At 49.4% G+C, this 12,741-nt stretch overlaps 1 protein-coding gene across 1 annotated transcript; it reads right to left on the bottom strand.

Moving 5' to 3' along the window:
• Window positions 1–6,013: 6,013 nt before the first annotated feature.
• On the bottom strand, window positions 6,014–10,130 carry mstnb (myostatin b). Its single transcript, XM_076013982.1, has 3 exons — window positions 9,184–10,130; window positions 8,361–8,731; window positions 6,014–7,661 (listed from the first exon to the last, which is right to left on the bottom strand). Exons 1-3 carry the CDS (start codon window positions 9,635–9,637, stop codon window positions 7,281–7,283), a joined length of 1,206 nt encoding a protein of 401 aa, XP_075870097.1. The 5' UTR covers window positions 9,638–10,130; the 3' UTR covers window positions 6,014–7,280.
• Between the last annotated feature and the right edge of the window lie 2,611 nt (window positions 10,131–12,741).

Raw genomic sequence — 12,741 nt, 5'->3', positions numbered from 1 at the left:
TGCAGCAGGAAGCAGTGTTGGGGGTGGGGGTTGGGGGTGGGGGTGGGGTGCAACCCGGCCCGGTCCTCCCACTCACCAGCCTCGTCATACGGACACTGAATCCCACCGTAGGGACGAGTGCAACCCGAGCGTTCGTCTTATGATAATATTATAGTTAGGACTGCGAAAGGTCAAACCTCAGCTCGGCTCCTTTTACGAGGCCCCTTGCTGAGGGAGCCCACAGATGGCCTGAGCATTGCTGCAGGCAGGGCCAGCACTCTGCACAGGGCCTTTGGGAAGTGAACGCCGGGCTCCGAGGCTCTGCGCTCCGCTGCCGGGCCCTCGGCCGGCCCCGCTGGCTGTCGGTTGCCCCTCGAGCTGCAGAAACGCTTGCGGCGGCAGAAAAGCTGCGCACGCTGCCGGCGGCACTCGGGGGGCATATCACAGTAATTGGGGAGGATTAACTGATGACCGTCTCTTGGCCATGTGACCGCACTGTTTAAAAGGTCAGCGGCGGTTCGCCTCGCCAGCTGCCTTTATAAAACCACCTGTTTGACTGCTCTTGACATTTTCCCCTGCGTCCAGGCGGAGGCGCCGCTGCGGCCCGACGGTGATAAAAAGCGCAAAAGGTTGAATATGCAAATCCAGATCAGGCACAAAGACTCATTTCACATCTAGCGTCATCAAGATAGTTGCACCGTCTCCCGTTACGGCGTTGATATGCAGAGCTACTGCTTCTCGGGATCAGCAGCCAGCGGAACCCGAGCCCACTGCAACAACCCAGAGGTAAAGGAGCTCTTTAGCAGAGTCATCAAATCCAAAATAAAGTGACATGAATCAATTTTAACACTCTTTTCCTGCTCTAATTTCAGAGCTGAGCTCCATGGCCATGTGACGGCTGAAAGGCAACACCTGTTTCTCTTCAGGAATGATGGAGAAAAGTCCAAAACGTGTCCTTTTTTAGGAACGTCTCTGTGCATCAGGGCCGACAAAAACATGTTTTTGTCGCGTTGCGCCTCCAGCTGGTAATTAAGAAGCCCACGATGAACCTTGCACCTCTTGGACTGTAGACTTTGTCTATAAACTGAAGACCTGCCTTCACCCTCAGTCACTCGCTGACCATTGCAGGAGCAGGAGCAGGAGCAGGAGCGGACAGTCCATGAAGCTATCAGTCAACATGTCTGTTGGACTGACAGCTCGCTGTCATGTTGGTGCAATACCGACACGTTGAATACAAGTTTGTGCACTTAATGTGTCTTACTAGTTTGCACTAGGTTCCTACTTGTATTGAAGTCAGACTCTCATCAATTGTTTGTCATTATACTGGCAAATCGAGTTGCGTGTCTCTGAGTCAGTGACGACGTAAGTAATAAATGATAAATCATGCGCACAAACGCATCCAATAAAGAAAAACGTCCCAGTTCTTATTTCATTCGTCACCTGACCTCAACACGTCATCAGCAGCCCCCAAAAAGCGTTACACCAGGACTGAGTTAGGCACCGCGAGCCCGTTAAACATAACGCGGTCCATATGGGACCGTAAATAAAATATTTGCTGCATCTCGTTCTTTTTTCTTTCTTTTTTTTCGCTTTTCTGCTTGTTAATTGCAGTTTGGTGCCTCGCTGCGACCGCGCAGAGTAGCTAGTTAGCTTCTTTTTTAATGGGCTTCAGGTGCTCACTAATGTGATGGGTGTTAAAGCCACGGGTTCCAAACTGTTGCAGGATTTATGGCCTGGCTACGTTCAATTTCACGGGTCAGGGGCGTCCATCCAGTCTGCTGCTTTTGATTTTTTAAAGTCACTTGTCAGCAGTTCCCGCTGAGAGTTTTGTGCCAGTAATGTGTGTGGATGGATATGATGCATTCAGGGTCGTTCGCAGGCGGGACGGGAAATACGCTACATGTGTGTTGTTTACAGACAGCAGCTAATCTGTGGCTTTGCAGACAATATGTGGGAAAGCGTTGCATGTGTGATTTCCTCCAAGTGAACGACGGGATGCGTCGGATGGGGAAAAGATCCGTGGGATTATTTTATCTAATGCTGGCCAGTCACCTGTCTTCTCCACCAGTGGAACCAGTTTGTAAGTGATTTGTAGTTTTTGTGCAGGAGCCTCAGACACCACTGAAACATCCACGCTGACAACACCATTGACATTGACAAGTCAGCAGCAGCAGCAGCAGCAGCAGCAGCAGCAGCAGCTTGCAGGTCTCGTCACAGCTAACCTGTCACGTACCTCCAGCCTCCTCTTCCCCCTCGAGTCAAACCAACTCGTCTGTTTTGTTCAGACGGAAAGGTCAAACAAACAAACGTCAGACTTTTGTTTAGACGGCTTGATGGATGTGTCTACCAGGACTCAATTCTGGAAAGTGCCGTCTACAAAATGAATGTCCCTCAGCTCGGTTCCTTGTAAAACTAATTGCTCATAATAAACTAAAAAAAAAAACCCAACAACAACGATCATAAACATCATTTCTGAGAGGTCAGAATCTCTCCAGACCTTGACACATACCTGACACTACTCTACATCCGTCTGCGTTAAGACTGCGAGCGAATCATCAGGAGACCGGAGCCTTCCACAATCCACCTTCCCTCTGGCTCCTTGGAGGAACATTTGTTCTTCATCCCTGTCAACACTCCCTCCTCGCTGACACAACGCGTCCCTGAGTCCCGGCCACGTCCAAAACCCCTCCCCAGCAAACAAACAGCGACGTCGAGATTTTTCTCCGCAAACACGTCTGGAGTGGACGTCGAACACGGACGTGTCCCGTTCTCCCAGCTTCCAGTAGCGTCAGAGGGCCATCAATCACGCAGGAGCTCCCCGGTGGTGGCTGTCAGTCTGGAGGTGGGAGGGGTGATTACTCATCGCTAAGCGAAATCGCAAGTGCGGAGCAAGACGCAAAGGATAAATCAGCCAGGAGGTGAGGACGTGCAGCGTTCAGCAGCTGGCTCGCTGAAACCTCATCGTGACCGAGTCTGGCCGATTTTATTGCATTTCATTGCTTCCCACCCTCCCAAGAGGCTTTTCCACAAACAACCTGTCAGTCCGGCCTGAGTTGATCAGCCCCTCTGCCTGTTGTTGAAGTGATTTCAATGTTTTACTTCAATGTGTGGATGGAAATTAGCCTTTGTGGTGGTCAGAGTGGCTGGAGAGGTCAGCACCCTTGGACTAAACCGAACCACAGAGGTGCCATCAAGTCTTCCTAGAGGAAGATACGAATCGTCCGAGCTTGGCCTTGATGGTCTTGTTGAGGCACAGTGGCAGGCAGAACACCCTTCATCAACCTGTCATTCAAGTCTTCTTCTTCTTCTTCTTCTTCTTCTTCTTCTTCTTCTTCTTCTTCTTCTTCTTCTTCTTCTTCCAGCCACCTTCCTCATAGTTTCTGCGCGTGGATTGGAGATATGTATGATTGTTGACCTTTGCAATCAGTGCAGTTGCAACTTGTCGCTTTGTGCTCTTGCAAGTGGTTTCTCAGAAGAGTATATGATCCGTCCTGAGCCAGGTGAAATATACTGTATACGCTGACATCAACGCCATCTGCTATTCAGCGCCAGCGGCAGCTTCTAGTTCTTGTCACAACTGAAGCTGCCGCATGTCCGCAGCCTCCTTTTCTGCCTCCAATCACACCAACTCGTCTGTTCCGTCATCAGACTTTCTTTTAGACGGCTTGATGGATGTGTCTACCAGGACTCAATGTCGGAAAGTGCCGTCAACAAAATGAATGTCCTTCAGCTAGGGCTCTTTGGAGATACATGTGACCGTTGACCCTTGCGATTGGTGCCATCGCAACTCATCGCTTCCTCATCCTCTTGGAAGTAGTTTTCTCAGAAGGTGACATGATCCGTCCGCAAGTGTGTTGTGAGTGTATTTAAACCTGCACGTCGTCGGTTTGCCAGTGTTAGTCCGTCCTCAAATGTCCTTCGTTGGGTATTTGGCTGTTAAGCTACAAAGTCCTGAGTATCAAAATATCTTGCGGGCAGTTTCCCCCTCGTCTGCAGTGGCTTTGCCGTTGTTTGATGTCGTCCAATCCCGTCAAACCGCTTCCTTGTCCGGCTTCTTTTCGTAAAACGACAACTCGATCCATCGTCGCGGTGGAGTCACGCTGCCGTGAGGGAAGACCTCTGCCAGCAATCTGTCAGCGCAAACACTTCTCCAGATGCTCCATTTCACACATCTGTTATCAGCTCCAGATGTTTTTTGGGTGCATGAAGACATCCCACCCCCGACACTCCCCCCGCAGCACAGGGCATCCCCCATTTTCTATCCAGATGTGCTGCAGGATATCTGAAACGCAGAGTGGAAAAGAGTTGCAGCTCATCATGTCCCTTCTCCTTCCTGTGATGGATTAAACCGGCGGATGATTTGTCTAAATTTCGGTGAATGTGGTTATGAAACAGAGAGTCGAAAAGACACAATGCCTTTTTTTCCGAGTCAGTGTTTGTACAAGCTGAAGTGCATTGGGGTTGATATTCGCTGTAGATAGTTTGTGAACTTGGGACTTTAAAAAGAAGAGTCACTTCTGAATCTTTCCCACTCGGGACTCTTGATTCTTGACTTTTGTATCGACGCCTCACTGTGTGTGAAGCAACGCGCCCGACGGCTAATCGTGCTAACACGACCCAGGTCGAAATGCGTATCACTCATTAACTTGGACTTGACGAGGAACACAGGTTGCGTCCGTTTCCATTCTATCAAGCCGGACTGCTCTCCCATAACGGGGTCTCCAGCTGCCCTGGACATCTCCTGCACCCCTCAACATTCCTCTGCTTCCCATTACTACTCTCACTTCCTCACCTGTCAGAGGTGGAATGTCGCTGGCGGACACCGTCCTCCTGGGTAGCGCTCCACGCAGATCCAGCGACGCACGGTCAAAACATCCTGCTCACTGCAGCGTAAACCATTAATGCAATGCATCATCATTTATTATTGCAGGGTTTTTTTTTTGGTCCATCTCCTCACAGCCAACTCCATCGTTGGACCGTTTTACATCTGGCGCTGAGACAGCACTTTTTGTACGGACGTACAGGTGTACATAGACGACTGAGGACATACCCTGAGCCGGTACGCCAAACCACTTTAGGTTTTGGTCACCATTGGAAGCGTGTCTCACAAACAACAACCCCCAAGGAGGCCAGAGAGCTAAAAGATGGAGAAATGGAGCAAGACATGATGGATGAAAGTCAAGAAGAATAGAGTCTGACAAATGTGTCCCAAAGAACCAGGCGACATTTCTGGTAGAACAGACGGAGAAGTGAGTGACCGTGGACTGGTGGAGCGTGGTGACCAGTAAAGTCCAAGTCTGGATCCCTGCAGATAGAATCAGTGTAGGATGAGAATCACAGATTAAGAACGTGGTTTCCTCTCCTGTTAAATCTGCAGATAGTTCAGCTGAAATGTTTCCTTCGCTCCTGCTTCCCACTACCACTACCTGGACTCTGCTCTCTGTGGCTGCTTTCCAGCTCGCAGCAGGAAAGGAAGTGGCTCTCAGGGGCAAGTGTCAACTCGCCCTCTACTGGGCGGAAGTAAAGTCCTCAGTGAGGCCGTCGGTCCAACGGGTCACGCTGTCAGAGCGCACCAGAGTTCACATCCTCTCATTAGACTGCAATACTTTCAACATTCCCTCCCTGGAGGAAAAAAAAAGAAAAAAAGCCAAGTGTGGCAAAGTCACAACAGCAAGAAAAACAGGCACATGGTCATGTGACTGTCATGTGACTAAGAAGCCACTCAGAATTAAACTGCGGTACGTGGTTGCAGTGACAATTACGAAATGTACCGCGAGGGCTCAAGTGTCGACACTTTACCTGAAAGCAAGAAACGTCAGATTTGTGTGTGGCGAGTCATTTGTCGTTGTGGTTTATTTAAATCAAAATTAGAAATACTGCTATTGTGACCACACTTTCAGGTTATTCTACACGCATGATTTATTTATTTACTTATTTTTAACGCTGCGAGAATTTCTGGGACTTGATTTGCATCCTTCGTGGTGCAGACTGAAAAGACCCAACAAACCCGCGGCTCAAAGACCACAAACAGACGGTCGCGAACAAGCTAGAAACTTTTATTTGTTACAACAAAGTTTACAGAGTCGCCGTATTACATTTATTTTTGCCAAGATGCGGTTTCATACATTTACCAAAAGTGATTCAGAAAAAACAACTCCTAGTGGAAATAATGGCGTATGTATACAATACAAATTCGCAAAACATATCAAAATCAGTTTTTACAACCTTTTTTGTAGCAACCAATTCTCTCTATTGGTGTGCCATAGTGCAAACTGTGTCGTTAGTAAGACAGAGCCGAAGCATGATCTCAACATTCCCGCATCTTGACGATCCCTTTCCTCCGTCTTAAACATCTCGGATTCCAACATTTGTACGCTGCATTCGTTGTGCCTTCAGTTCAAGTCCTTCTGTCCAGTCGTGTGAAGCTACGCTTTGGAGGAACTCAGGTGTGTCTGGCAGGTGACAAGTGTTTGACTGGACGGTGACGAGTGGGCGAGTGAATTGTGCAACAACCTGCCTGCTGGGGCCTAAAGCGCAGCGTCGATGCTGGCAGTGCTTTAGGTTTGGGGAGGACGACTGCCTCAGGGAACCTGGAAAATATTGTCAGGAAAGTAAGAAGAACTTTTTTTTTTTTTACACAGAAACAATAACAAACGGCACGATCGCTCTGGCTGGGTTGTGTCATGAAAAGTGAGCGGCTACATTTAATTGGCTCCTTGTGGGCCCAAATTTGTCAAAACAACCTGTGAAATATTCCTTCTCCACACTTTTCAACAACTGCATCGCTCACCTGAGCCCTTTGAAAAGCAGAAGGTACATGAGGATTCCCCGGTTTCACTTTTACAACCAAACTTGAAAACAAATCATTATTCAAGAAAAGCAAAAAAAAAAAAAAAAAAAAATCAGCTCTGTGTGTGTGTGTGTGTGTGTGTGTGTGTGTGTGTGTGTGTGTGCGTGTGTGTGTGTGTGTGTGCATGTTAGCTACGACATTGCCAGCAAAGTTCTTATAGATGGACAGAACACTGAGCTGCGGGAGAAGGGATGAAGAGTTTGTGGTGCAACGTTTGATGGTTTCACTCAATATTCTGTCCAAAGTCCAGCGCCTGCTGGTGCTCTCGAGCCACTCGGTCACTGGCGAGCAGGAAGGACGGGTGGGAGCTGCTGCAGCCCCTGTGCTCTGGTTTCTATTGCACTGTGTCACTGCTGGGGAGGTTGAAGCACAGAAAATGGTGGATTGGTAGTTGTACCAAAAGAAGAAAAAAAAGAACAGAGTCTAAACATCGGGAAGCGGCCGTCCCGACTCAAAGGCATCCACAGCGGTCCACCACCATGGAGGGGATCTTGCCGTAGATGATCTGCTGCTCCTGGTTGAAGTAGAGCATGTTGATGGGCGACATCTTGGTGGGGGTGCAGCAGGGGCCGGCGGTCCCTCGGGGCGTCGCCCGGTTGACCAGGTGGGTGTGCGGATACTTCTGCAGGTGCATGTACTCGCACTCCCCCGAGCAGTAGTTGGCCTTGTAGCGCTTGGGGGCGATAATCCAGTCAAAGCCAAAGTCCTCAAAGTCCACGGTGAGCGGGTAGCGGCAGCAGCGCGACTCGGGGGAGTTCTCGTCGCAGTCCAGGCCCGAGTCCCGCCTCAGGCGCCGAGGCCCCTCTGAGATCTTCACCTCCATGAAGGGTTGCTGCAAGAGAGACACGGCCACAAACTGTGTGCGTGAGCGAGCAAGTTTCCAAACACGGCTCGGTAATATTACGAAACCTTTTGGACTTTGCGAGAGATTAAATGATGGCACGCTTGGCTGAACAGCGGCGCTCTAATTGGCCCCGGGACCTGAACGTTTGGTCATTGATAGCGGCCAGTTTGTGTGTGTGTGTGTGTGTGTGTGTGTGTGTGTGTGCGTGTGCCTGCGGGCAATTACTCTGATTTGCAGAGTCACCGAGTGCCTTGCGGAATGTGGGGCAGGTGAACTTTTATGTAATCTGGCAATAAGAACTGCAGGTTATTGTGGACCGGGCCGCTGTCCAAATCCAGGTGTGCGCCTCCATGGAGTCTGTGTGGATTAAAACCGCTTTGAACGAGTCTTAAATGTGGACGCCAGCCCCTCAGAGCAGGAATGTTTCACCGCCCATCGACTCTGCAAAGCCTCTCTGCACAATCACAATAAAGCCCGCAGGTTCAAGAGACCGCGGCGGGGTTGCTTTTTCTTTTCTCTTTTTAAAGGACTGCGAGGAGTCCAGGTGATTCACTTCCTCCGATCTGCACACACAACCAAAATATTCTCCCCATTTTGCACAATGAAGTTTTTGGTCTGAATGTTAAAAAATAATATCCATCAATCAATCAGTCAATCAATCAATCAGTCACTCAAAGCGGTGCTCACCAGTCCCTCCTCTCCGGGCGCCGTGGAGGTGACGGCCAGGTCTCGCCCCCTGGAGTCGAAGGCGTTGATCTGGATGCCCCAGTTGGTCTCGGGCTGCCGCAGCCACACGCTCAGCACCTGCTTGACGTCGATGCTCTGCCAGGAGCTGACGCCGGCGTTCACGTCGATCTTGAGCGAGCGGATGTGTATGTGCCTGCCGCCGTCCGTGACCGGCATGAGGCGCGAGATCTGCAGGAAGACGGTGGTGGCCTCGCTGGCCGGGCGCAGGTGCACCCACAGCTGCGCTCGCACGATGCGGTTGGCCTGGAACTTGGGCGTGAGGGAGAAGAAGCAGCACCTGGGCTGCCCGTCGGCCTGCACGGCGGGGGAGGCTGCAGACCAGAGGGGGGGGGGGGGGGGTGTCAGTGCGGTCGAGTGCAGTCGATGGTGCAAGAGGTTATTGGTGGAGATTAGTTTGATTTGGAACGGGAAAATAAAACAAAAAACACTTTGTGTCCACAAGATACTATCAATAGTACAACATCATCATCATCATCATCATCATCATAATAATAATAATAATAGTTCCCATGTATTTCTTCCTATGATCATAACAACCTGACCACTGTTCGAATGCTCCTGTGCCTTAATAACAATAATAATAATAATAACAATAATAATAATAATAACAATAATAATAATTTGGGGCAGTTTGCTTCCCTTTCTTATCCTTCACTGTCACGCAAATAATAGAAAATGTGGCGCCGCTGAAAGACATGTGGGAGACAGTGTTGGAAGCTGTGGCTGCAGCAGGACCAGCAGGACCAGCAGGATCGGGACTCACGCTCAGTGGCCATCATCATGATGGTCTCGGCGGTGGCGTGCTCCTCGTCCTCCTCCACCAGTCCGTCCCTGCTGTCGTCCCCCAGCACGTCGTACTGGTCGAGCAGCTGCTGCAGCGGCGGCGCTTTGGGCAGGAGCTGCTTCACCATGTCGCGGCTGATGTTGGGCGCCTCCTTCATGCGCAGTTTGCTCAGGATCTGCGACTTGATGGCGTTCAGCCGCATGGTCTTCATGTGCTGCCGGACCTCGCAGCTTGCGCACTGCTCCGCGTCCTCCGGCCCGGTGACGGGGGACTGTCTCTGCTGCTGCTGCGGCTGCTGCTGCGGCTGCGGCTGCTGCTGCACCAGCTGCACCAGCTGCTGCTGCTGCTGCGGCAGGGTCTCCTGCTCAGCCAGAGACGCCGGAACCAGAACAAACAGCAAAGCAACGCAGAGGGCAATCTGAGAGCGACGCATCGTTCTCCGAGGTGTCAGTCAGTCAGTCAGTCAGGCAGTCAGTCAGTCAGTCAAGCAGGCAGGCAGGCAGGCAGTGTTGTTGGTGTTGCTCAGGAGAAAGTGTCCCCCGCGGTGCTCTGCTGCAGGACTGACGCGGCTGCCGAGGCTCTGGATTAATGTCCCACACTGATAAGCGTCATACTTGATGAGCGCGCACCTTTTTATACTCCAACTTTAGCCTCTTTTGTGTCGTCAAAAACTATGATTGGCTGGACAGGCAACAATGAATTCAGAGCGACCTGACATGAAAACTTTTTTTTTCCTCCCCCCCCCTTCTCGCTGTCAAACCCATACAGGGATGGAGAGCGTGAGCATGTGCCGAACGCGTTCCCACGTGGCTAAGTTGTGATTGCGCAATGAGCGCACACTCGCCCGCGTTATGTGACCTACATTAATAGAATCTGACGCTATTAAGTGAAGTGTGCGAGGAGGGAGCGGAGCTGTGCCGCGCTGTTTCCTCACAGTGCTTTCTGTTCGTCTTATTTCCTTCTCTTGAACCGTTGCACGCGGACGTTGAATTAGGATTATTAAAAGGGTTGCCGTTGTTTGTTGTTGTTGTTTTTTTTTTGTTTTTGTTTTGAGAAAACTATTTTTTAATCCTGCCATCTTAACAATGTTTCTTCATATCGAATAAAAAACGGAAATACGACTTATGCCGATTACAAAATACATGTCGAAAAACTAAAAATAAAATAGAATAAAAATAAGAAGACAGAAAAAAAAAAATCACCTACCAGGCGTCAGCGGTAGCTGAGACGTGAGGGGAATGCGCCACCGTGTGGTGTCTGCAGCCATGGTTTCCTACCGCCGACCAAAGACACATCAAACAAACCGAAACATTAGTATACATACAGTGGGATTTTTTTTCATGTTTTATTTTATTAGATTTTTATTTATTTATTTATTTATTTATTTATTTGGCAACTTGCGGGCATGTTGACATGTTGCCCTCTGCCCATTTATTCTATGCCATTGCCACTACTACAAAACAGTGCATTTCAGCCAAGTTGGGGTCATGACTTCTGTTTTAAAAATTACAATTTCAAATTCTTCTTCAAACTCGTAGACGAGGCGACCTGCGCAGGGGTTCACATCGGACATTGAATCGCTGCAAGCACCGGGCAGAAAGGAAACACTCGTCTCGAGGTAGTGAGACGCTCTCAGCTTCAACCGCTGGCCAGCTGTCAACCGTTGTCAACCTGCATAAGCTGCTGTCAGTTTGGTCTCATTGCCAAAATGCTCATGTTTGAAGGGCTTTGGCGGTTGCAAAGCTCCTCTCGCTCACTGCAAACAGCTTTTGGCACCAGATCGCGACGGCGCCCTCTGGCGTCTCTTTCCAAAGACATACTTGCAGACACCCTCTCGTCTTCTGCATGGCGTTTAAAAGGCTTGCGGTGAAAATGCTGAACTTTGGAGGGGTTGCCGTCAAACACAGGAACACGTGAGGTTTTATTCCTCAGTGGTAAAATGTAGTTTCCTGTCTTCCGTGATTCAGTTCCAGCTGATAACCTCTACTTGCTTGCGTCCTGGTTCCTCCTGTCTTTGCAGTGCATGTTTTTCCTTTTCTTTCTTTCTTTCTTTCTTTTTTTCTTTTTTTTTTTATACCCAAGCTGGCACAGCAGGAGTGCAACTCTTTTGGCCTCGGCTTGGGTGCGTGCAGTTCCAGCAGATCTTTTGGAGGCTTGATCTGGATGATCCTGAGCTGGCGTGACTCTGGCCTCGGCTGCTGGTGGCTGATCCAGCAGTTGATACGCTGTCACAGGGTTTCATTTCCTCAGCAGCCGTGTCAGCACTTTCCTCTGCGTGGTCGCCCTTCAAATGTTTTTACGACTGTGAACAGTTTTGCTTTTGAACCACATCTGGTGCTTCTCTTACGGGTCCACAGGCAGCGTCTCCGTCACAGTCGTGTGCAATGCTGTTTTGCTGTCAAACTCAGATTGACGTATCAACCCTTCTACCGTCTCTTTGAAGTCAGTCTAGATGCTCCTAGTTTTTCTTCAACTTTCTGTTTTACATCGACAGCAGGTTTCACGTTCATTGGTTCACTGGTTCATTGGCAGTCTGAGTGCGAGCAGGTGCAACCTCAGTGTTTAGTGACACTTGAGTCAACATGATTTGTCAACATTTGAACTTGAGGTCACCAAGGTCAATTCAGTCAGAGATCACAACCATAAATTAGGCCTCACATTCGAATAATAGCCCGTATATCGAAGGCTACAGAGTTTTTACCGATGCCTACGGCTTCCTTTATTTTAAAGTTTATTCTCCGAAAGCGTTGACGTCATCCAACTGCACTGTGAAAACTGTATTCATGTATTTAAAAAACATAAACATAAACAGCACATATCGAAATTCCATGAATGAAAGACATCTTAAATGGCACAACGCTAAACTCACGTGCATTCCCACACGTGATGAACACAAACAAAACGTACCTCGTTGTGTTCTCTAACGAATGCGACCAGAGGGGGGGGGGATTCCGATCCGTGCACCAAAACTCCGAATCAAGAGAAAAGTGCTCAATAATTGAGATCCATCCTGCCACGGTGGAGCGCGAGACGCCCGCTGTCTTGAAACCAAAGAAGAAGAAGATGACACACCTGGCGTAGCCACCTGCTGACCTAATTTCAATAACGCAGAGGTGAATTTCCGGTCAATTCATACACATAGATCACAACAACAACAACAACAACAACAACAACAACAGTCAAAGACACATCAAACAAAAACAAGACACTATACGCTCACAGCCCAGCACGTTGTCATCCGATATATGTAACAACAAGCACAACCACGAGTCTCAAACTGGTTCGTCACCACCGTAAAGGAGTTGAAGTACCGTGAATAAACGACATTTAAAGGAAAATTGTCTTCATTGAAAGCGATCTCCGAAATAATGCCACGAGCGCACGCGGTGGCTTTGACTGACGGTTGTCGTGCGTGCGCACTTCAAACGGCCACATGGCGGCAAGACAAGAGACGAGACGTGAACCTTCGACCTCGGGGTGATAAAGCTCCACCACCTGCTGGTCGAGTCTCGTTCTTTCATATCGTGACGCTGCTGT

This window comes from Nelusetta ayraudi, unplaced genomic scaffold (assembly GCF_046127955.1).
Source record: "Nelusetta ayraudi isolate G7.1 ecotype Tasmania unplaced genomic scaffold, CSIRO-AGI_Nayr_v1 ptg000163l, whole genome shotgun sequence".
Taxonomy (NCBI): domain Eukaryota; kingdom Metazoa; phylum Chordata; class Actinopteri; order Tetraodontiformes; family Monacanthidae; genus Nelusetta; species Nelusetta ayraudi.
This window is presented reverse-complemented; position numbering and strand designations above follow the sequence as displayed.